Source organism: Condylura cristata, unplaced genomic scaffold (assembly GCF_000260355.1).
Source record: "Condylura cristata isolate star-nosed mole 26May11 unplaced genomic scaffold, ConCri1.0 scaffold00009, whole genome shotgun sequence".
NCBI classification, from domain to species: domain Eukaryota; kingdom Metazoa; phylum Chordata; class Mammalia; order Eulipotyphla; family Talpidae; genus Condylura; species Condylura cristata.
Window position 1 is genome coordinate 32,950,324 of NW_004567110.1, and position 26,817 is coordinate 32,977,140.

At 37.7% G+C, this 26,817-nt stretch overlaps 1 protein-coding gene across 1 annotated transcript in view; it reads right to left on the minus strand.

The window, feature by feature from the left end:
• Positions 1-26,817, minus strand: part of NECAB1 (N-terminal EF-hand calcium binding protein 1) — a 120,805-nt gene that overhangs the window by 22,507 nt on the left and 71,481 nt on the right. Inside the window, exon 6 of the mRNA XM_004679741.2 lies at positions 4,661-4,797. Within this exon, the coding sequence (XP_004679798.1) occupies positions 4,661-4,797 (137 nt within the window). The remainder of the gene's footprint in view (positions 1-4,660; positions 4,798-26,817) is intronic.

The window sequence follows — 26,817 nt, forward strand, 5'->3', positions numbered from 1 at the left end:
GATGTGGTATGTGGTATGTATACACTCAGGATTATTACTCAGCAACAAAAAAGATAAACTTTTGCAATTTGTGGCAACATGAATGGAACTAGAAGAGATCATGCTCAATGAAATAAATCAGAAAGAAAAAGAAAAATATTGGATGGTTTCACTTTTAGGAGGAATGTAGAGCATCCAAGTAAGGGGCCAGGGGGAAAATGTTTTAATGAAGTTAAAATCAAAATCAATAGGTAACATGAACCAGAGACATTCTTTAGAAGGAAGTGGGGAATAGGATCAAAATGGGTAGGAAGAACATAAAGGACGATGGTGAATTGGTGGTGGGAGTTTCATGGAGACTGTATCAAAGATAAAAAAAGCATACATTGCAGAAAAATGAAGTATGGTATAAAAATAATTTAAAAATTGGAAAAAAAAGACAAAGGGACAATATAAAAAAATGGCACAATAGATTTATCTTCTCCATATTCCACATTTCTGTCTTTCTGGCTCTTCTACCTTTTTTTTTTTTTTCTTGGTGGGTTTGTTTTTAGTCCAAGCACTTTTTTTTTTTAAGATTTATTTATGCATATAGAACTGGGGTATAGGCCAGCAGTGCATGGGCTGTGAGAGGATTCACCAGAGACAGAGTGGGAAGCACAACAGGCAGATCCACAAAGTACACTGCTGAGGGAAGCAGCAGGCAGATCAGGAGAGATCTGCTGCACCATGTGGGTCACCTCTGGGCCGGTGTCAAACTCACACTGAAGTGGGTGGGGCTAGCTTGCAGTGCTGCATCCTAAGCCTCTGTGCTGCCAAGGAAGGCCCAACAGCACTTCTAATGGTTTTTTTTATTATTATTTAAATATATATTTATTCATATAGAACAGGGGTACAGGCCAGAGATGCGGAGGGCGAGAGGATTCACCAGAGACAGAGCGGGGAGCAGAACAGGCAGATCGATGAAGCACACCACTGAGGGGAGCAGTGGGTGGGCCAGGAGAGGTCTGCCACACCATGTGGATCACCTCCAGGGCAGGCGGGAATCGAACTCATGTGGATGTGGCTTAAGCTTCTCAGTGCTGTGCTTTAACCCGCTGCACCACCAGGGAGGGCCTGGAGGGCCAGTTTTAATGGTTTTTTAAATGAATGTAGTGAGGGAACAAAATAAATAATGTACCAATCTTTTGCTAACCCTTCCTGCGGATTTTCCTAGGCATTCAAAATGAACTTTCTAGTGGTTTGGTGGTGACAGGAGTTTGTGGGTAGGGGAGCCCTTACCCTATGTTTAGGGTAAGGATATGTAAATCGAAAAGTTAATACTAGATATCAGTGAAATTGAACCTTTTTTAACTTCTAGAGTAGATAACTATGAAAAGGAGAAAAATAACTTCCAGGCGTAGCAGAAATCAGTCATTTTTGGATAAAGAAATTCTTCGGAAAACAGAGCAAACTTGCAGATTCAAGTATAAAAAAGGGAATTCACATATAATTAAACTCTTTCCAGAAAGCTAGTTTGTGAAGGAGGAGAGGTTTATATAAGTGTACGTGGTCCTCTAACGAGAAACTTCTACATAATGTAATGATTAGTCTTGTCACTGGCTACTAGGTACTGTAAAAGAAATCAGATTAAATTGGTTCCCATTTAAAATAGTTTTCCAGGGAAGATTCAGAGTATTATAGAATGCCATCTGAAAAATCTCACCTCTGTGGCATTCCAGCTGTATTCAGCTCTTCCTTCTGAAATTGCCATTTTCACATGAGTAGACACAGACACACTTTGCCCAACATGGCATGTCTAACTCATTACTATGGGATGAATGATACAGTGTGATTCGGGGGGTTGGGGGGGAGAGGAAGTAGAATAGATGACTTCTCAAATTTGATATGTTCCAAGAAATCTTTGTATCCCTAGGAGTCACAAATATTAAACTGCAAAGAGGTACTGATACTGAAGAACAAATTATTAAAACCTGGCGTTTTTAACGATAGCTGGGGGTTATAAATGTTGGCTCTGCAGGGCATCATGGAATCTTCCTTTATGATAAATTCACACTGGTGACTTTCTGGATATAGTGATTTGCCTTTTCCTCTCTTGAACTTGTTTTCTTTCCCACCACATACTGCTGGGAGACTAGCTTCCCTTAACCTCATTTTCATAATGTTGTTCCTCTTATTGATTAACTACCAAACAATTTCTTATCAAAGTAGTTCTAAATGCATCAATCTACAAGACTTTTCCTAACCCCACATGCCAGCTGGGCTGGTGTCACAATCCCAGTTCTTCAACCACAATCCTTCTATAGGCTCCTGTACAGTCCCTTTGACTGTGTCATATATTCAACACAAAGTTGTACCCGGTGGAGGAAGCAAGGCAAAGATACTGCCTTCTAGACACTCAAAGTTGAATGAGGAAGAGAAACAGGCAAGGGGCGGAGAAGCCGAGGGTGCTAGAGAGCACGTGGGCTAAAATGCAGGTAGAAACCTGCTTTGGGAGCAGCGAAGCCTCCTAGAGGAATTGCTGTCTGCACAGGAGCAAGCAGGGGATTCACCAGATGAAAGACTATGGGTAGTAAGGGAGGACGATGAGCCCCATCCATGAAGAATGTTTTCCTGCAATACTAATAAATCCCCACAAAGATCCTGTTCGAGTCCTGATCCACATGGGGCTTCTTCACTGATCTCGTTTGCCATCATGGGAACATCTTTCCTTTCCCTAAACTAGCAAGGGCCCATGGGCTTTTCTCACTTTGGTTTCTGATGCTTACAGGAAGCTTATAGGAAGACAGACCTTTCAAGCTGGGCCTAATTCACAGGCTTTGGTCAGAATTATTTGCCTCTACTTTGGACATTAGAGACACAAACCTATGGTGGAAAGTGTTTTCTAGTTGCTGGTATGTATATAGTCTTTTTAGATCCCTTTCTTCTTGACAGGAAATACTGTGTATTATCATGGAATTTAAGGTGAGACTTAGACATCCCTGGGAGCCTTAAATACCATATTATTCCCCAGACTAATACTGGGCCTTTGATATTTCCCATTCTTCCAAGCTGTTTTTGAGCTAGAAATAACTCATTAGTCCTCTAATGTCTTCTATTTTCCTTAAACTCTGCATTAAAGTTCTCATTAAACACAGCTGCTGTGCAGCTGTTGGCAACAATCACAAGAGTTCAAGACTTGCCTGTGGCCTACCACACACAAAAAAAGTTTTATTACACATTCTAAAGGTGACAAGTACAGAATGTAAGTTTGTAGGAGGTAACTATAGAAAAACCCAAAGAGCAGATGAAGAAAGACAGCAGAGGGTGTTTCCAAGCCTCTTCTCAGGTGGCAAATGATTGATTTCTAAAAAAGGAATTCTTTTTTTGTTTTTTTTTTTTTGTCAAGAAACTCTAAACAAAAGAACAAGTCCAAAAACAGCAGCTTCATTCTCTCATTAGGAACATGGCATCAGTTGCATTGTGCTTTAAGACATCCAGTATTCTCTGCTGAGCCTGAGAACCTGGGCTGTGTTTCCCATAAACTAATTGTTTTACTTTGCCATCTGATAAGGAATTGTAAAAAGGAAGTTTATAAGATAAAAAAGACACACAGACTCTAAAGAGAGCACCCACATGCTCATGGACTGTGCAACTTCTTGAGATCTGAGATTACAGGCTTTTTTGTTCGAGTTGGGTGGCAATCACTCATTTTGACACTGTAAACACATGGTTGAAAATTCTATGTTTCTGGGGTGTCCTAGTAATTATGTAGCCATTAATTTGTTGAGAAAATCTGGCCCTAACGAGTGTATTATCAGCCTATTCAAAAAATGTACTATGTGACTCAACCCTAATTTAAAATGCAAAAGTTAAATAAGACATATCTATACATTTAAAGTAACACATGCAGTAATATATTGCATAAGCAAGAATTTTTGGCAAACCACTCTCCAGTTTGCAAGGTATGAACAGTGTAACTCAAGAAAGAACCAATCGTTGATTGGAATTATTTTAATGTCTGCTTTATACATTTCTAATTCAGGTTTCTATTTAGCATTCATGTCTATTTATGCAACTAGTATAATATGGCTACATATCATCTCTGTGATATTAAGTGGTATTGAACTTTGAAATCTTTCACCATCATTCACTTTTCTCTATCTCCTTAAAAAAGCAGACTCACTAAATTCTCAAGTCTCCTAGGATAGCCAGATTCACTTAGCCTGTAAGGCTCATTCCCATCACTAACATCCATTCGCAAGATGAATTCAAATGTCATCAGGAAACTCCTGAAGTTGTATTATCAATATTTGATCTTTTAGTCTTCTAAGATTTCTTGACAATTTCTTCTTCTCTATGCACTTATCATTTTGTATCTAAAACTATAATGCATAGTTTTAATGTTTATGTGGTATCCATATAATTCACTTTAATCTCTTTAAAGATTGGGACATTATCAATGTGTCTTTTAAAATCTTCACCGCCTGCTATAATTCCAAGTAATTTTTGATGTATGGAAGATGGACAATAGAAGTAGAATTGCCGTTTTTAGAGGCAGGTGTAAGGCAAGCACTCCGGGGCAATCTCTGTCATTCTGTATAAATCTATCAGTTCTCATTTTCTCACTAGTTTAAGGCTGATACCCTTTATCTGATCTTCAAGTCACTAAAGTGACATTATATTAAAGTGTTCAACTTGCCTTTCTTGACGGGTTTGCTCTTCAGTAGTTTCCATGGCACATTCCAGAGAATTTTGGAGAGACTGCAGCTGATTCAAAGTCTCCTTCAATAAAAACCGTGTCACAAATTGTTCCAAGTTGGATGCCTCTTGGTAGTCCTAAGGATGACAAAATGAATACAGTTTGAAGTATGGTAGTTAAAAACAAGCAGTGGTGCCTACCCTTCCATGTAGCCACAAATCTTGGCTTAACCCTTAAAAAGGAGAGAGGAAAGAAGACATGACAGATGCTGGGAGCTGGGGCAGAGCTCTAGCCACCAGCGGAAATTGAATAAAAGAGCTACAGAAACTGTGAATAATCTAATTTCCCATTGTGTCTGCCTCAAGATTAGGAAGAACAACAAAACGCACTTGAATATGGAATAGACATCTGTAAAAAAGTCTATTACCTGGGAAAAAAAAATGTTACTCAGTTTGTTCTCTATTTCATTTAAATGATGACCATATTATCATGAGTTGTCTCTGTTACCAACTAAATGCAGTCACGTTTCAGCAATTGGCCATTTTCTCTTGTTGTATTTATCATGCCTGATCTGCATTATACTAACATCAAAGAAAATTATGTGCAGTTATCTCAAAATTCAGAAAATGTTAGACTGCAAATATTAAAACAGTGAACAAAATCTGCATATGTACCTCTCCCAGTAACTTCACCTGAGCATGTTCGCTCTGGCTTCTAGTGTAACACCTTGAACCATTCAAATGGCCCCAGGTCCACAACGCGATGGTCACAAACTTAATAGCAACACTTGGCAAATTCAGTCCAGCTATCAATAGACGGTGGGTTGCAGGTAGTGTCACCTGCTTTTGTAGAGCTCTGGAGAGTTGGGGAGTACAAAGAAAGACAAGAAAACTAGGATGGCAGGGAATGAAATGGTGCCAGATCTTCCCTTTTCAGGTCATGGCAACCGGTCATGAACCCCGATTTTCTAGAATCTTGGGTAGGTTGATATAAGCTCAGCTGAATGAAGGATTTATTTGACTCTTTTCCAGAACACTCTTTTTGTTCATAAAAAAAAATCTAATGTTGAAAGGAATGATGATAACAGGATAATGCCAGGAGGCACGCATTCTGAGAATCTTAGGGCATGGTGGCAAAGAGCAAACAAGACTTATTTATCCCACTGCTTTGGGTCTCAACTTTTTCACTTACAAATCAGCCTATATATCTCTGGCATCCTTTCCAACTCAAATATTCTGTACTCCTCTCAAATCTAAATTAGGAAATATTGAACTTGTGGCCTCTTAATATGGATTTGGAAATTTTTTTTGTGTTAGAAGAACAAATTAACACCATAGAATACCACGTCTCTCCTAGTTGGTCATCATAAGCAGTTTCAGTTATTGGCTACTTCTTAAATCTGTTTGCAGATAGAAAATTTTCTTAGCTACCATATTTAATAGTATTATTTAAAAATGAAAAATATTTGCTTTTAAACCCCATCTAGGAAAGTAGGCATAAACCAGACACTTTTTACTTGTACTAATCATAAATACTTTGGTGAGTTAATTCAAGCTCTCTTTCTACATATATGTCTCTCTCTGTCTCTCTCTCTCTCTCTCTCTCTATATATATATATATATATATATATATATATATATATATATATATATATACACATATGATTAAGTAGCTTACTATTTAGTCCTAACAAAAGCTTCAAAATAATTTCTAAATGTAATTTAAAAAATTAGGCTCTCCCTGGTGACGCAACAGGTTAGGACACAGCACTGCAAGCTAACTGCAACCACCTAAGTGCAAGCTCAATCCCCGGCCCCAGGAGGGGCCACATGGCGTGGCAGATCTCTCCTGACCAGCCCGCTGCTCCCCTCAGCAGTGTACTTCGTTGATCTGCCTGTTCTGCTCCCTACCCTATCTCTGGTGAATCCTCTCACCACCCATGCACAACTGGCTTGTACCCCAGTTCTGTATGAATAAATAGTATCTTTTAAAAAAATTAAGTTATACTTCCTTTGAGAGAAAAATATAACAGAAAAAGGTATGCTTGACTCTGTGACCATTTTCACTTTACTGAGGTGTTGAACATTATTGAAATGAGCTGTAATGTGTAGTCACCTATTATGCCAATTATATCTCCATCTCAGTGTAGAGTACATCAAAGGAAAAGTTAGTTATTTGTCAACAACACGGAAAAGCAAAGGCCTACCATTTTCCGAGCAGTGTACTATCACACTGGCCTTACTCTTCTTTGTGAAATGTTAAAATATGTCAGAATTATAGACAAGACTTTTTTAGTTACCTACTTTAAATACCCCCATCATCGCAATTTGATTTTAACTGCTTCACACAAAGCCCATGCCTTCTATTTGCTTATGTCACTGTCCTGAGCAGAAACTCTGTCCATGCTTGTTTGCGGGTCATACTAGGGATGCCCTATATTTGCTACTGTGGACTTACATCTAAAGATTCTGGTGATGTTAGAGTTAGGTAGATTTTAAAAGAGATTTTGCTACATTTGGCAGAAATTTTGATGTGTTGGCACTGAAAAAAATGGTTAGATAAAGGAAGGCTTTGGGGTATTACGCTTTTTGGGTCAATCATGAAGGTTTGCTGTTCTGTGCTGCCTGCAATGGCAGAGTCTTAAGTTTGTTTTCTAACTTTTTTTTTTTATCCTCCCAGACTCAGCTCACAGCCCTGTCTCCACTAGGGCTCGGTGCGGTTCCTGCCTTCTGTGTTGTTCCTGTAGTGCCCTTTCCCTTCCCAGGGTCAAGAACTTATCGCTTCATGTTATAATCTGTGGGTTACTTATCTGTCTTCCCCATTGTAGAGCAGCTCTTTATAGGTGGGGATTATGTCTTAATCATCCCTGCTTGCAGAATGTCCAGAACAAAGGCTGACTCATCCTAGCAGCTGCCCCATAAATGCTTAAAGTGCAATGAGGAATAGGGAGCATCTGGAGTCTGCACCGCAGTCACCAGCTGCCACCCTGCCTCCTGCCCATGGGGCTGCTGGCTGGGCTGTCAGGTCCGGGTGCTCCGCTCTGGTGGGCCAGACTGCCTTGTTCTTAACAGACGGTCTCATTTCAGTTTCAGGACCATTTGTAAGCCTTCTCCTTTTCCTTTATCCTTGATCTTGAGGCTTGGATCTGTAGACCCAGGCGGCATAGATCCCGTCTTCCTTTCCTTCTCTCAGATACACAGCAGATGTTCCTTTGGAAGGCAGTGGCAAAAGCAGCAGATGGAAAATTAAATAGATAACAAGCTGGAAAATGTCAAAGCCTGGCCCTTTTTATTCCCAACAAATGTGTGGCTGTGAAGGTACAAAAAGGGATCTCTGCATGCTGAATCCCTACAAGAGGTATAGGCGAGCATACGGCACTAGTTCCTTTGAGCCAAATCTGGTATTCAAGAGACTGGCAGAAAGAACTTCTAGTGGTCTAATAAAAATGTGCAGATTGTACCTGATGTCCAGATTCTACCTGCTTTTTTTTTTTTTTTTCACCAAACCCATTTAGTGCCTCATGTCTTCCAAGAAAGGATAAGGGCGAATGCATGCTGTTGTCTATTTCTCAGGTTCCAGTAGCAATTATTCAGGTTGTTGATAATTGTCAGTTAAATTAAACATTAAATGAAAATTGTTAAAGTAGCAATATTTCCATGTGTACCTTGGAAAGCCTGAATGTAAACATTTCGACCTGCATATTTCCCTATGTGTAGAGCTGAACAGGGCTAGCATTGATTCATGTCAAAGCCCCAGCATTAGAAGCACAGTGCTTTGAATACCAGGTTTCTTAGGAGACTGTCATGCATCCTAATTGTCTGATCATTTCTCAGACAGCAAGTTCTTGCCCATCTGGGTGAAGGTAGAATGGTGATCTTAGCCATTACCCCACTATGAATCATCTGAGTTAATTAGGAAAATCAGAGTGTCCGACTTTCCTGTTTGTATGTGCCCTGTGTGAAAATTAATCAAGGCAGTGACATCCAGTCTCAGTGTCTTCTTGTTTATGAGCGCAGATACGATCATGTTTTGCAGGGGGTATTGCTTCTGACTGCCTTTGATCTCAGCCCCTGCAGCTCTCCCTGTTCTTGCGAGAGACATCTGTGCCAGTTTCTATAACAGGAAAACATTCACTTTTACCAAGATAAGGCTGCCTTTTTCTCTTTCTGTTTTCTCCCCCAAAGTGTTACTTTTTTTTATACTAACTGGTTTGCACTTTATCATTTATGTACTATTTATTTAAACATTCTTAGGCTTTTATTTTAAATGGCACATTTTTTGTTCTTCCCAAATATGAGAAAAGCACATTAAATTTAAGCTTTCAAAACAGAAGCAAAATTAAAAAAAAAAACTGCTCCTTAATTAAGAGTCTTAAAAATGGACTGAGGTTAATTCTAGATAGGTCTGTAGAAATATTATATGGCAAAATAAAGAGGGTGAGATATTTTCAAACTGCAGATTTCTGAAGATTAAGCAAATTGCAGGATTGCAGGTTAGTGAAAAAGGAAACAAAGCTTTAACATTGGAATAAAATATTAAATAACCAATAAATTGAGATCATTTCTAAATCCAATCTGAACTGGGTACTCTAATTTGAAATCAGAAAAACACTTTAGAGATGAGTCATGTTATTTCAAGCCTTCATACTGACAAACTCCATGATAAAGAGCTCACTCTGGAGTTGTCAAGGATTTATTTCATGCAGGTTTCTCTTCTCTGGCTCTTTCTACTGCACACCAGGAGACTCTAACAGGCAACACTGCCTCTTAATGTCTGTCCAAAAACAATTGCAGCCTGCAGGGCAGTAAGCCTTTGCAAAGAGGAGGACTTTCAGCAGAACACATGTGTGCATGAACATGGAGACAGAGAGAGTCGATTCAAATTTGAAGATTGGCAACAGTCAAAAACATTCATGCACATCTACAGACATTACAAACATTCACACACATCTAACAGCACAGCATGGGGGTGAAGAATAGGGAGCTGAAGATATTACCCTTAGGCTCGCATCAGAGCTCATGACACTGAACAGCAGTGTGGATTTTGGAAACTATTCAGTCTTTCTAGGTCCCTTTCCCTCTACCTGTCAATAAGAATAGCACCACTGATAAGCTTGTTGTGTTAATACAATACATCATGAAAACATACAGTATGGGATCCAGCTCATAGTTTTTGATAAATGTTCATCATTGCTATTAGTCAATTGGAGGAAGAACTTTACAAAGTACAGGGGACAGATCATTGGCTCAAAATTCACAAAGGCAGGTTGAAAAGCTGAGCTAAAACACAAGGGCCCTCCCTGGTGGCACAGTGGGTTAAAGCACAGCACTAAGAAGCTTAAACCAACTTCCTCATGAGTTCGATCCCTGCCTGCTCTGGAGGAGATCCACAGGGCGAGGCAGACCTCTCCTGACCGGCCCGCTGCTCCTTCATCGATCTGCCTGTTCTGCTCCCTGCTTTGTCCCTGGTGAATCCTCTCACCCTCCGTCCGCATCTCTGGCCTGTACCCTAGTTCTGTATGAATAAATAAATCTTAAAAAAAAAAAACACCCTCGAAATTACAGCTGGAGTAAATAGTTTTGTGACTGGTGTGTATAAGTCTTTCCACAAATATTAATTTTCCTGAGTTCTTCCTACATATATTTTCTATTGCACATCTTCTACCTTCTTTCTTCAAAAATGTACTTTATTATTATACAAACAGTTGCTACCATTTGAAGCTACCTCCAGTTTCTATACTGAAGCTATGATCCATGGGGATTTAATGGTCAAACATGTGGCAGGGTCTTTGTTAAGCAATGATTTATTAAACCTCCACTCCATACAATGGGAAGACTAAAATTGGGGGGGGGGGAGTTTGGGAAATAACATACTGAGAGGGGAGGTCAAGAAGACAACTTTTAATAAGCCAAGAAGAAATGCTCAAAATCTTGGACTTTCAGCCTCAAGAAATATAAAAATTAATCTTTAAACCTCCACCCCCACATACACACACAAACACACACAAACACACCTTCCAAAGCAGCCATAGGTGATTCTAAGGCTTTGTTCATAGACCATATAAAACACATGACTGACAGAATTTGGCCCCTGCTTGGAGTGTTTTATCCCTTATCTAAGAACTGAGCATCAATGGTAACCAATATTTAAAAAAAAAAAAGAAAGCTAGATAGAAAAAGACAACCAGATGGTACAGACTTCTGGATGAAAGAACAAGCTACCAAGTGGAGTCTTAGCAAGCAGGACTCCTGCTTCAGCTGACAATTTGTCTTAGAAACAGTGCATTTCAGAATAACATCCAGAACTGTACCATGAGAAGGCAATTAATAAAATCTAGACCACAAGCTCCTTTCAAAGGAATGCTGGATAGCATGCAAATTAAGGGAGATACAGCAGACATAAGTATGGGCACAACTAAAATATAGTTTTCAGGGTTGAACATATGTGTGATGAAACCATAATAAAATAGATGGTCACAAGAGGGGTCATTGTGGTTATTTTCAGGGAGAGGCATGGGGAGGAGATTATAGTAGAGACAGGCCATATAGAAGGCCTGGGGAGAATGGTGGCTTGGCCTTTTGGTTTGTGGGAGTAGATTAAACAGTGTTTCCTATAATCATTCAATTTGATATTTATGTTTGTCTTTTTCTCTATTTTATGAAATAAAGATTACATGTAAGAATCAACCTGGTAAACATAATATCCTTGTGACCTTTTATGTTTTAGAGATTGTGGGAGTAGACACACATGGACTGTAAAATACAGGACTCCTTCGCAGGCAGTAGGAAGAGAAAATCTAGAAATACTTTCAAGTTAGTCACTGTTATCACCTCTTATGTACTATTTCCTTAACTGCTAGTCTGCATTCTTCTGGAGCGCAAGATAGAACCAAATGTTAAAATTTTCATTATGAAATGCAAAGTTGTATTATGTACAAACTATGCTCAATTTGTCTGTTGATATTGATAATAAAATCTGTTTCTTTCCCATAAGTATATTGTTTTCTTCCTTATTGCTCAATTCTTGTTTCAATACTATTTTTAAGCACATACAAATACTTCAAGAGTAATACTCTTGTATAATTTGAATCCTCCTAAAGAGTATCTTTGTCAGATAGTTCTGTTTTAACCAGTCTTATGTTAATGTGTTAGTAAATTTGTCTGACAAATACATTTTTAAAATGTCATCTAATCTCTCTACTCTCAAAAGCAATTAATCTTTGTCATAAAGTCTATGACAGTGAAGTAATGGCTATCAAAATATTGTGAGCATTTACAAGTAGCAGAATGCATGGAAAATAGTAGACCATAAATAAATACTAGTATTGACCTGTTTTTGGAGTTAACTTAACCTTTGAGTCCCATTAATGAATGAATATCTAAATATTACAATGACTTACATAGAAAAAATCTCTGGGAATATATAACTTCCTCAAAATAATACATAGGCAAGATTTAAAATATATATATATATATATATATATATATATATATATATATATATATATACACTATATTTCATCAAATTTAAATTACTGTGACTTTAGGTCATTTCATTACTGGTATTTTGTACCCCACTAGAAAATCCAAATATTGAAATTACATTTTATACAACATCAATTGCAAGACGCATTCTAATTTTATGGATGCTGAAAGCAAACCATCTTAAAAATTAATCAAATATGAGATATTGTGACATTTTAATATGGTACTAAGAGCAAAGAACACCGATGATTTCTTGGTTCCTGTAATTTCATGCTGTGATGTCTCCCACATTTGAAAAATCTGGAATGTCATATTGTGAGACAATACTTACCATTGATCCCACATGTTCAAATATAGTAATGGTCAAGTAAATATAGTCTGAAATCAAATATAGTAATGGTCAAGTAAATATAGTCTGAAATCTTCATTACTTTTCTTAAAATTAAACCCATGGAAGATCCCCGAGCTTGTTTTAGGGATGTTTAGATAGCACAATTAAAATCATCATGAGCAACCTAAAGAAAAAGTGTTGATGCAGGAACAGTTTTCCTGATATTAGATAGCTAAAATAATGCAGGCTCTACATATCACACACACACTCACCCACCCCTCGGTAAGCTACAAGAAGAACCTCCTACCAATATCCTGATAAAAAATACATAGGCAACTCTATGGGGAACATATATAAGGAAAAAAATTGGTTATAAAAACCTGTCTATATTCTCCTTTCTTAAAAAAGTTTACTAATTGATTATATAATCAGTTCTGAAATCATATGTATGATTAGAAAAAAACTGTTAAACATGTTCCTTCTGGAAAACACAGAAAAGTAGTCAATAAAATGACAAATGCTGTTATAAATGCCCAGAACTTCTAAGAAAGTAAGAAAAAAACAAATATACCCAAAATTAACAGGACACAGATGCAAACTAGAAAACTAGCACTGAAATATTTGCTATCCTTTAGGTGTTTTGTTTTGTTTTGTTTTTGGGTAGAAACTGAGTTTCACATCTTAACTTCTGGGAAAACAGGAAATGAGTCAAGATAGCTGGAATGGAAACACAGAAAGCATACCATCCACACAAAGGACGATGACAGTCTGTCTTTAGTATAGGTACAAAAACCTCATGAAAATGTACAGCTAGAGCTTAGTCCACACTAGAGTTTGAAGTTCTTCTTACATGTAGGAACCAGTAGAATCCTAACCTGAGAGATTAACTCAAGGTAATTCTGTAGTAGTAGTAGTACCTGGAACACCTGTCACAAAAATATTCTCCGTGAAGGACTGTATCATCAAACCAGATTTCACAGAACACCCAAAGATTTAAACACCCAAGTACGAGTTCATAGTTTAATAAAAGTCAGTCTATCCATTTATCTGTATTGCACAAAGGAAAGAGAATCATGAAAAAAAGTCAACAAAACCATTGCTCAAATATTCAGAGAAATTAAAAATTTATCACCAACAGTAGAAAGGAAGGGAAAACTACAACTAATGAGTAGTCATATTTCAAAGAGCCAATGATAACCTGAAAAAAAAAAAAAAAAAACCAAAAACTCAGAGAGGTCAAATCACAGATTAGATACATATAAAAAGAGAATTAGGAAATTTGAATATAAATCTTAACTAATTATCCAAATTGAAGTACAGAGACAGACAAAAAAATCTCAGTTTTGAGAGAGAGCAAAAGGGTCTATATTGTAGAGTTCTAAGAAACAAAGACAGAATAGAAGATAAACAAAATGAGAATTTTGCATCACTGAACAAATGAATGATGCCCAAGATTTAGCAATCACAAGCAGATGCCCAAGAGTTAAAAGAAAAATCAATGCTTAGACAAAATATAGTATATCTAAAGTAGTAGAAACACTAATACTTTATTTCTCCCCTTACTCTCCTTTCTTGAGGAATTGAGTGAATCCTTGATCCACCTACCCCTGGAACTGTAGCTGTTCTATATGCCATTATGTAGTGGCAATTTCTTTTTTTTAAAAGAAAGATTTTTGTTTATTCATACATACAAGAACTGGGGTGTAGGGAGAGATGAAGGGGGGTGTGAAAGGATTCACCAGAGACATAGAAAGGAGCAGAACAGTCAGATTTACTGAAATACACCCAGAGGGAAGCACCAAGTGAAACCAGAGAGGTCTGCTGAGCCATGTGGGTCAGCTCTCTGCCTGGGGATCAAACTTAGGCTGCAGTCGTTGATAATCACTTGATAGGACTGAGACTTAAATCCCTGTACCAACAGGGAGATCCCACTAGTGGGCAATTTCCTCTCAACTTTCCAGTCCATCACAAGTAGTGATGAATTAGTCCCAAAGTGGCTTACACTCCAGTGTACATGTGATAAATATTCTGTATGGGTCTCTTGAACCCCTCCACTAATTTGGTAAGTGATATCAAAACTGGCTGATTCTACACCTATGACTCTAGGCAAACAAACCCCAAAAATGTTCAGTAGTTTTTCACAGCTTATATTGAGCTTTCCCTTGTTCCCTTTTAAAGTTCAATCACTTTGTCAAAATCTAAGACAAGACATTTTAAAACAATAGGAAAACTGACTTGTGACATTCTTGTGAACCAGCATAAGATAATAAACTGATTTTTCAGCAGAAACTTGGCATACCAGAAGAGGTGCTTAAGGAAACAAAACTTTCAAGCAGGAATACTACAGCCAGCCAAATTCTCTTTCAAAAATTAAAAAGATTATTTCAGTAAAACAATGAGGAAGTTTATCACCTCTACACTTGCTTTGCAAATGTACTAACAGGCGCTCTTCAAGTGGAAATGAAAGGATGATTCATTATTATGGTGTTAACAGTTATAACACTAGAAAATGTGGAACTCATTGGTAAATATAAAGATAATACAGAATATTATAGAAAAATAAAATACTACATATTAAAAATAACCAGCTACAATATGCTAAATGTACACAATGAATGCTTGTAAGTTGTGACAAAATATGTAGGGACAAAGTTAGAAAGCCAAGTTTTGTACATGTTTGAACTTGGGTCATCACTTTAAAATACTACAATATTTTATTTAAGATCTAAGGTAATCACAAAAATGATATTAAGGTTACACAAAAGAAGGAAACAAATTATATCATAGAAAAAAACGTTGTTAGCAAGACAGGAGTAGATATAGTAATTACATGACTGGTAGAAAATAATGAAATGACAACAGTAAATCATTCTCTGCCCATAATTAAATGTAAAAAGAACTCCCTGGTAAAAACAATGACTGAATGGATAAAACAAAAACAAAACTCAACTGCACACTGTCTACATAAACTCATTGAAAGATACACAGAGGCCAAAATTAGAGAGATGGACAAACATTCCTATACTAGTAGAGCAGATGTGGCTGCACTTATATCTCCTGAAACAGGCAAAATCCAAAACTTGATTATGAGATAATGATGATTATCAAATAGTAAAAGGTCAATCCACCAACAATGGTTATATCCATAACACCAAGAGACAGTAAGACTTAGTGAGGTGTGGGGAAGCTGGAACCCCTGTAATACTGTTGGCAGGGTACAGGGATGCTGCCAGTAGGGAAAATATGATGGAGGTTTCTCAAAAAACTATAGAGCTACAGTAGAGAAACAGAACTACAAGATGATGCAGCTATTCCATATTTGGGTACTCTCTCAAAGATTTAAAAATGAGATCTTGATATATTATACTCTCATGTTCACTGCAGCACTACTCACAATAACCAACATATGGAAACTACCTAAATGTCCTTAGATGAAGGGATCAATATGGTATACACATACAATGAAATACCAGTCTCTCAAAAACTTTTTAAAAAATAATATAGTAGTTTATTTTGCATCATTTTTGCCTTTTTCCATCTCACTTGTAATCCCCATGGGCTTACCACCACCAAAATCAACTGTGTGCCATCACCACAGTCCAGTGCACTCTCCCACCCCCATTTTTGATCCCATTCCCCACTCCATCCCTGTAAAATGTCTCTGGTACATAGCTGTTCATTATTATTATTTTCTCCCCTGGTCCTTTATACTCTTGCTATGAGTGAAACCATCCGGTATTTTTCCTTTTCTTTGACTTATTTCACTAAACATGATCCCTCCCAGCTCCATCCATGTAAAAACCTATTTCTTAATTAATATTTTATAATCCTATTTCTTAAATGAAATTCTCCAATATGCAACAACAGGGATCGACCTTGACTTTATGTGAAATGAAAAAACCAGTTATGGAGATAAAGACTGCAGGATTTCATTCATATGATATGTCTAAAATAGACAAATAGAATCAAAGTGTAGAAGGGTGGTTGCCGGGAGCTAGAAGAAGAGGGGAAGGAAATAATGAATGGATCCTAAGTTCCAGTTAGCAAGACAAGTAAGAAGTTTTAGAGATCATTATACAACTGTGGATTGCATACTTGAAAATTCAAGAAGACTCCTGTTAAGGGTTTTTAATCAGTACAATAAATAAGCAAAGATGTAAAAAAAAGTCTCAACATGATTTGAGAAACACTAAAAATAAAAACTATTCCGAATCTCTATTTTCTAATTCATTATACCACATATGAGTCTTATTATTTTAGCCAATTTAAAAGTTTTCTTTTATGGTTTTAAAATTCAGTTTGGATCTACCATGTTCTAGGTTTATGCATTGGCCAAATTGCTCTGCTAGAAATAGTTAAGATTAATGCCAGCTTCCTTTCACAAGTCTCCATATTTTTTTGTGAAATATAAGGAGTTCATTATATGTAACATGATTATTTGTATTAGGAATTCATTAAAATCACTTTGAACCCAGCATGTCCTTAGGTTTTACCCACTCATCTGTTTGCTATGAGATAGCCAAGTTCAAGAGCAGCTGCTTTTAAAGCTGATTCATTTTTGTGTGTTGTCTAAGCAGTATCTGTTCCCTTGTTATATCCTAAATTTGGCTTATGAACGGTCTCCAACATTAGAGATCTGTTCATTAGCTTGTTGATCCTTTGTCTGTTGGCTTGGATTCCCACCACACAGTTTTCTGTGAAGGAAACAGATGTATCTCCCAGCAGTCTTGCTGAATATAACACATTCTTAATCACTATTGACTTAAACATTCAATTCAAGATGTCCACTACTGCCTCCAACAGTGACCGCAAACATATCTGCATTCCCTGGGCATCAACCATGGTCACTGCTTCACACTAGGTAGGACTCACTGCCTGACATGATACTGCTTCCTGTTTCATTTTCAGGTAAGGTTATTTCTCCCAAATCTGAACAGATGATGCAACATGATTATTATTACAAATATGGTCTCTCAGATAACCATTAACAAGTTTTCTTTTACTCCTTTGACAAATCTGTGTTCTTTATGACTGGACTTGTCTCTCCGATGACCATCAGCAAGTTTGTCTTTCAGACAACCATTGGCAAGTTTCTCTTTCCCTGTTCCTTGCAATTTTTCTTCCCTTGTTTGACAGGTTTATATTCTTGTGTTCCAAGGAAAGGGAAGTCAAAACAGATGAGAAAAAGCAAGCTGGTGCCCACCTGTCTCCATCTCCCTGCTGATTCCTGCTCCCTCCCTTTTGCAGCCTCTTGCCTGCCCATCTTCCCCCTTTTGTGTAGCTTTGTATAAATATTAAGCCCCATAGCCTGCTAATGAGGAGGAAGGTGGTCTTTCAGACTTGAGTCGGCTACCCTCCTCTTTTGTCGACAAATAAAATCACTTTTTTTTCCCCCTCAAACTGTTTCCTTTTATTGGCTGAGGGACACTGAGACCAGAGTTCAGTAGACTACAACTCAGAAAATGAAAATACAACAGAGACTACAACTCAGAAAATGAAAATATTTGCTGCCTTCATCAGACAGCAAGCGGCAGTAGTATTCAATGCTACGGTGTCCATTTAAACAAAGGATTACTTTCATGCTGATCAATCTTTTCTTTGAAAAAACAATACGGATCCGTACATAGTAAACTTCAGAAAGTGTAACATTGTAAAGTGCTTTAAAGGAAAAAAGCACCCTGCTTAAAAACTATTGTTATGTATTGAAATTCACTAATTCAAAGAACACTTATGTATATACACAAAACAAAGCCTCCATTAAATGTATACAACTCAGTTGTCAGAGAGATATTTAGCTTTAGCGACAAGGATGGTAAATAGAGCTGCTAACTGGGAAAACAAATTTCAGTGTCAAAAAGTCACCAGATTTCATGGGCAATCAGCCAGTTACCCAGAGACAATGCATTATAGAGCTAGAAGCAACCACAGAATCTGAATTCCTCATTTCCAAAAGGACCCAAGAGAATGGATACTTGCTCAAGATCACACAGCTCTTCTAGACTAAACCAGGACACAGGTTGGTTGCCTCCTATCCAAAGTATTTAAAGCACAAAAGCCTCTAGATCATTCCTACCTTTGTGTTATGTATGTCTGGAAAGACAGGGCAGGTTCCAGCGTATGAGTCCCAAAGGGACTGAAGCTCTTGATTATAAAACTGCCCCTCAGGGCAATGCTGGAAGCAAAACTTTTCAGGGCAGAACATAAGCAATTTATAAAGGAAGTGGAAACAGTCATCTAAATTGTAGTTGAATTTCTCTTACATTGATAGCAGCAAAAAGAATTTCTCAAAACCAGTTTATCTTGAGCAGAGACACTTAAAACCTATCAGCTTCAGAAGAGTTTTCTCAGAAACATTGACAACCTCGACGTAAAGATTTATCAAAGTCTACGTGGGGAGTGAGTATCTCCAGGCTGCCAGGTATTTTGTTTATAATTTTCTATTCCTCTTTCACATTCAAGGTAGTTTTTTTTTTTTTTTGCTCTACAGTGAATCAAACACTCAAAATCATTAATATTAATAGGTTAAAATTTAGATTCTAGAAGAAATAAATGTTATAACCTCACTATCCATCAATCTACTTTTCAACACTGAGATCAAAACATTCAAATATTCAGAATTATTAAAATACACTTATGTCACTGAAAAAAAATCAAGACATTGATGGAATAAAATTAATTCAGTGATTATGTAAACAACAAAAAGCAAATTTCACGTCGGTACTCTTGAGTTTCAGGCTTGGGGAACTATGTATAAATGAAAAGACTTTAAGACAGTAATGAAACTCTGATAGGAATCCTTGATTATTTCTTACAAAAGGATTCATTTTAATCAGAGGCTTAGATTTTGCTCCTTTGCCATGGTAACAGATGTAGAATCATGTACCTGGAAGGTTACAGTGATAATCTTCATTATGCTCAGAAGAGGCCCTGTGTTAACAGTTTAGTGTTTGGACTGAAATAAACTAATTTGATTATCCCCACCCAATTGTGAATACTTTCTTCATCTTCACAGAGGATGCAATATGTTGGATGACAGAGTGGGCCATTAACACAGTATGACTTAACCATAAGTCCATCAATGACACTGTGGCTCCCCCAAATCCATGAAATGGAACACTGGTCTCAGTTCTAGTCAAGAACAGGCTAAGTCTATGTTCACTGGTTTGTCTTGTTCTTGGTAAGAAGACAAGGGTCATTTTTAACCTTTTCATGTGAGAAGTCATTTTTTCATACTTATTCTACATTTCTCTTTTTTGGTAAATGGCCATTTCTGCCTTCCAAGTACTAACCAGGCCTGGCTCTGCTCAGCTTCTTAGCTCAGATGAGATCAGATGTGTTCAGGGTGGTCATAGACACTGCCAAATCTCAAACCATAGTACAAACTACAGAAAATACTTGCACATCATACATAGGATAAGGGACTAATATCCAAAATCTTTAAAAAACGACTATAACTCAACAAAAAGCCACAAAGAATCCCATCAAAAAATGGACATAAGAGTTAAAAAGACACTTCCCCAAAGAAGAATTACAGATGTCAAAGGACCCAAAAGAATGTTCAACATCACTTACAAGCATCACTTATCAGGGGAATGCAAATCAAAACCATAATTAGATACCATCTCCCTCCCATGAGAAAGACCCATATCAAAACAAAACAAAATGCACTAAGAAATGCTGGTGAGGATGTGGAGGAAAAAGAAAAAGGAACCCCTGCCCTGGTGGTAGGAATGGAGATTTGTCCAGCTGCCATGGAAAAAATATGAAGGGTCCTCAAAATATTATAAATCAATATTCCATATATCCCAGCAATTTTCATCCCTTGGTAACTACCTGAATAATGTAAAATCACTAAAGCAAGTGATAAATGCACTCCTGTGTTCATTATAGCACTCCACCCAAAAGTCAAGTTGTGGAAACAACTTAAGTGCCCAATGATGGAGGAATGGATTAAGACGATGTGATATATATACACGTAATAGAGACTATTCGGCTATAAAACATGGATGGAATTTTGTTGCTGGGAAGAGCACAAGGGACTACAGTGATGTTGCACGGGGGAATTGGTGGTCGGAATTTCATGAGAAACCCTACATTGTGCAAAAAGGATGACATAATGAATACATTAAAAATACAAAAAAAATTAAAAAGCCAAGTAATTTGAGAACTTAGCTTAAATACAAGATGAAAACTGTCCCATATTCAGAAACTTTTGTGAATTAAGTTTCTTTTTTTGGCATTAAAAAAAGAACTGAGGTTTCTAGGGTGGAGGGGAGGGAACAAAGTGGGGAAGGAACCCAGTGCTCTACTCTCAAGAGTGACGGGTGCTTTGGTCATAGGTGTGGTGACATCCACTGTAAGAGGCATGGACCTATTCCCCTACTCAGAGCGTCATAAACCAGTGCCCACATTAACAATAGTCTCAAAGGTCAGTGTAGGGAGATGCAGCGCACACAGAATTATAGCCATTCTGCTTTGTGTCCTGCTATTTCACCCTTCCTTGACTCTTTCCTACTTCCATTGGTGAAGACTTAAGTCCGTCAATTTGCTGTTGGGCAACAATTTTTAAATAAGCTTTATTTTAATAAAGAAAATGTAACAATATTAGACTCCAAGAGAAAAGCAAAGAGAAGCTTTTATTCCCTTTGATGAGAGAGTACCTTTACAGCACCCTTAATCATTGACGTGAACTTCAAAGCTCCCTTTTGGGTACTAAGTGTTTATCATGTTAATTATTCTTACTCTGTATCTGATTCTAGGAACTATGATAGGTAGCCTATCATAGTCTTCAATTTAGTATCAGAAATAAGGACCTACCTGAGTTATCTATTTCCAATGATGAAGAAGCATTATATCTTTCTAAACCCAAGGATGGTTAGTATATATGACGAGATCTGAGCATCAGTTTATCACAACATATGGCAAGGTGAGATCCAGGCAATTTATTTTTGGTGCAGTCATAACCTCTCACTATATATCTCTTTGTCCTAGAGTTGTTGACTTTAATATAATTCAGGTGTGGTCCACTCTTACGAAGCTTTTAAACTATCCTTCAAGGCCAAGTTATAATAAATAAAGACTTCAGATACTTCCCTTCCAAGGGACATTTGCTTTTAAAAACTTGGGAAGTCTGGACTCTTGCAGACTGAAAAACCTTTGAGGCAGCTGGGGATTTAAAAACTTGTTAAGAAAGGGCCCACCCTGGTGGTGCAGTGGGTTAAAACACAGCACTAAGAAGCTAAAGCCACTTGAGCATGAGTTTGATCGCTACCCCGGAGGTGATCCACATGGCACAACAGACCTCTCCTGACCTGCCTGCTGCTCCCCTCAGCTGTGTACTTTGTCAGTCGGCCTGTTCTGCTCCCCACTCCTGGGGAATCCTCTCATCACCCCTGCACCTCTGGCCTGTACCCCAGTTCTGTATGCATAATCTTTAGAAAAAAAAAAACTTGTTAAGACTGGACTCTTAAAGACTAAAAAACCCTTAAGACCCAAGAAAAATGGATCTTTGTCATTTCTTCAGGTAATCAAAAAACTTTCGGTCAGGAAATACACAAAAGACTGAGGAAGATTAGTAACCATGAGATAAATATCCTTCATCAATTAAAAATCAGTTATGGAAAAATGGGGACTAAAACTCCAATTTCCCCAAATGCAGAAAAATTAAAATACTGGCATCATTGAATGTTTATTATAGATAATGTGCAATGAAATGGTCTCCTGTAAGAAATCAGTGACTTAAATTGATTAAAATGTTATAAATAAAAATATGAAATATAAAAACTTCTATTTGTTATTAATAAACAGTATTTTTTATATAAATGTATCTTTAAAGGCAAATTTTTAAGAATTCTTGAATCCGTGGACATGTCCTTTAGTTATTCTGGTATGCTATAGGGATATATACACCATAATTGTTTCTATGGGGATTTTCAATCCGAGGTGGCCCCTAGGATTTTCAGTATCTATGGTTTCCTATGTTCCTGAATAGTTAATGTAGTGTCTGATCTCAGTGAGTGGCAGAATAGTGATAATTAATCCATAAACTGTACTACTTCAGGCGTACAGTTGACAAGGCTATACTTTTGTATGAATTTGGAATCTTGTGTGGAGGTGAGTAGATGAGGGAGGTGAAAGCAAAAAAACTTAGGGGTCAAACCCTGACTCCCTCCCTTTCTGAACTTCTTCACAACTCCAAGTCTTGGCAGTTGCATTTTAAGCAGATGGAAACACTAACTCCATAGAGTTAGGTGTGTGATTATGACTTTTATTGTAGTTTGATAAATGAGATTCCTCTGATATAAAACACAATTTCAAGACCATATTCTACCTCCTATGAACATTTAGACTATAACTAGAAAACTCCTGCAGGACACAACAGAGGACAAAGAGCTTGTAAAGAAAGAGTAACTAATCTCATCCTATATCAACAGTGAATAAACAAATTATTTTTAAAACACATTGCTTACTTTCAAAGCTATCTAAATCATCATTCAATAGAGACTTTCAGTGGGCAGCACCTGACTCCTTAGTAAGTTAGGCCTCCTAGTGAAAGCATTCCTAATTCATTACCTGCCAGTGCACTTGTCACAAATATAACTAATTCTGTCTCTTGTCTTTTTTGAAATGTTAATAAATCCATCCATACATTCCAGAGCACTAGGGGTCAATTTTCACTTGTCCATACTTGATATGTTTTGCTGTACTTTGAAATGCCATGAACTCAAAAAATTGAGTTTTCTTTTTTGAAACGTAAGCTACGATTGCATTTCAGCATGCTGAAACATACCATCTGATTGTCTAGAAAAATAATTAGAAGGTCTATTACCATACCATACATACCATATGTAGTAATTAACCTTCAATATTTTATTGAAATGACCAGGGCCTGGTGCGTTTTAAAATTCAGAGTATCTCACAACCTAGAAAGGCAACATTAAGCATCTACCATGTGTCATGTAGCACCCCCACTAGGGCCTGGGTCAGCACCGTTTAACACCACTCTGAGCATTAAAAGAAGCTTAAGGCCCTCCCTGGTGGCACAGCGGGTTAAAGCACAGCTCTAAGAAGTTAAAGCCACTTCAACATGAGTTCAATCCCTGCCCTGAAGATAACCGTGACTGACATGGCGCGGCAGACCTCTCCTGACTTGCCCACTGCTCCCTCAGCAGTGTACCTGTCAGTCAGCCTTCTCTGCTCCCCACTCTGTCTCTGGTGAATCCTTTCACTGCCCTTGCACCTCTGGCCTGTACCCCAGTTCTGTATACATAAATAAATCTTTTTTTAAAAAAGCTTAATACCAAAATCCCACGTAGGAGCAGAACATTTCAAATACCACCCACCACCACAACATTCAGTTTTCAGAAGTCCTTGGATTGTGGGATTGCAGGTGAGAAATGGTGGACCTGTAGTGAATTTGTATCCTCACTCATCTTTAAACAATTCTCACAAGGATTGTGGGAACACAAGAGAAAGAGTTGCTAGTAAAGTTGATATGAAATTGGAGTAAGGAACTTTTATTGCTGCTTCCTACATGGTAATTCTTTAAGTACCCATTTGTAAAATGTCTCTTAGGCTGCATAAAATCCAGATACTGTACATGATTCTATCCAAAATAAGTAACTTGGCAGAATAATCTTATCAATGATTGGCTCATTGAGTTTTACTTGTGCCACTATTTACTTGAGAAAATACAAAAGGGAGTAGGGAGAAGAAATGAAAGGAAAACAGCCCGTCCTTCCAGCTCTTGCCCCTTTCCTATGCCTAGGGCCCACTCCTCACTCATCTCCTTGCAAAGAAGCTAAAGATCTACTTTGCATCAAGCACTGCTGGTTAGGGGAGAAGTTTACTGAATTTCCTGCAGTTACTCTTTTACCACATCAACAACTACTTCCTATCATGTGCAGAAACCTTTGAACTCAATGATCAAGAGAGTAAACATTAATAAAAATGTTTTTTTGTATCATATCACTTCATTGATGGGTAGGGGATTAATTTTTGTTCTACATTACACTATTCTTAGTGCTTAACACCTGGCACCACCTTGCAAGTGGTCGGTGCTTCCTATGTATTTATTAAAATGGACTGAGAATGTACCCACATCCCTATAGCACCCTGCTTTTTGCCTATAACTTTCAAAGGACGTCTTTGTTTCCTCCGTGTTGAGGCTACTTTTTTCATTTTTTCTCTAGAATTTAGAGGCACTGGATCCTGTTCCAGGAGCTATTTATAACTCTGGGTAGGCAGGTTCCACATACCTTCTTTGTGCTCCAAGGGGCTTGTAGGAGTATATGTTCTGTCGCTGCAGATGATCTGTTTTGATCATATTAATGAGGAGATGGCTGACTGGGAGCTGTGCTTCCTTTTCAGTTGCTACCCTATATTGTTAGGAATTAATGTGTTGGGCTTTGATAATTCTGATATTGACAGATATTTGCACTTCGACAAAACCACGTGTGTCTTCCCTCCCGGAATTAGCAGCTAGGTCGATCACTCAGGGATATGGATACACTCCCCCCCCCACACCCCGGTGCAGTCACCAGACTGAAATCCTCCCACAAACAAGCCTATTTGTTTGAACTTGATGTAGTTTTCACACTAAGTAAATGCATATTCTCTTCAAAATGAAGGAAAGTTTAATGAAACAGATTATTACTCATTAAAAAAAAATCACATGGGAGAGGGGGACAATGGACTGTGGTGAAGGACTATGGGTGTTTGGTAACATACTTGAAGGGTGCGACCCTATACTTCTGAGTCAAACAGTTGTAAACCAATGTTACCTCAAAAAAAAAAAAATAATAAACACCCCCCCCAAATAAAAAAAAAAGGATGGAAAATTTGAGTTAATTTTTCTTCACTGTGGGTCCAACATTTCAAATTTTAGAGTATTCATCTTGCTGTTGTTGTCCTAAGAAATAACCTATTGTGCTGAGTCAAAACTCAAAACCTACAGCTTAGTTTATTTTCCCCAGTAACAAAGGCTGAAATTTGGGATGACCCTGGGAATAACAAGGTAACTAGTCTCTCTTGACTCCTTACAGGCCACAGGCAAAGCCAAACAACATTAACCTCATTTCATCCTCCCAACATGCCTGAGAGAAAACTACACTTGTTCAACCTAACAAATGAACAAGTGAAGACAAAGAGATAAACTTCAGCATAAATTAGTAGAACAGAACTGGGTTCAGAACTATCTCTGCATATTCTAAACAACACAGTTTTGAGGAGCTATTTATCCACATACTATCTGTAAGTATAACCTATGTAAAACTCAAAGGCAGAACTGACAAGGAAGTAAAAATAGGTTTCTCTCTTTTATCACCACGTATTTGCTTACATCAATCAGGCTGTCATCATCATTAAAAATATACGCATCAGGAGAGTGTTTGGAACTGTTAAGAATACATATCTAAATATGTTATCAATCCACTTTACATGAATCGTAAGCTACAGGTCTTTTTCCTCCTTTTTATATTGTCAGCATGAAAATGAACTTCTGTTCCTAAGAAACTAAAAATATTACTCACCTGCACCTACCATGTTCTGCCACAAAATCTCGGTTATAGTTCTTGAAATGTCAGAACAGAAGATCATGAACTGAAGATGTGTCATAGACAAAATCATGTTAAAAGCAAGCTGAACATAATGGACTAAGGAAAAACCCAATTGTGCAAAAGCCTGGTACTAACATACTGTTAAAAATAAACAACACCCAGAATCCTTTACAAAATACCCAATTGTATAAATACTACAGTGAGAGCTGTTAAAGCTAGACCTTTTTTTGTCCAGCCCTTTCCACTAGTCACTGGTAGAAATCTTGTAAGTCTGTTCCCTTTCCACCTTCTCCTAGTTCTGTGAAAAGGAGTCACTTTGGTTTTCCAACCTATCCAGAATGGGCTTGCAATGACAGAACCCTCTTCCTTTCCACCTGATTCATGGTCAGCAGTGATCTGAGCAAGGCCTTAGCTCTCCCACGAGTAACTAATGTTATGTAAGTATATACGGTGTGCTTGAACTAGCTGTGGCAAGACACAGTATGGAGATACATACATAGTGATCTAAGGATATTCAATTCCTGGTGGATCAAGGAAGGTTTGCCAGGAGAAATGACATTTCAACTGAGTCTGATAGAATCAACAGGAAGATAGCAGAATCACTGGATGAAAAGGGAGTAGATAATTTGTACCTCAAGAAAGGATCTAGGGAGTGCAAAGGCATTCACCCACACAAAAGGTCCACCAAATATCAAAGTCCAGATGGAATAGGCAGTGGGTGTTCAAGAAGTTATAAGTGATGGAGTTCAGCTGGAGCAAAATAATTACACAGTAAAGCCTGGCAAG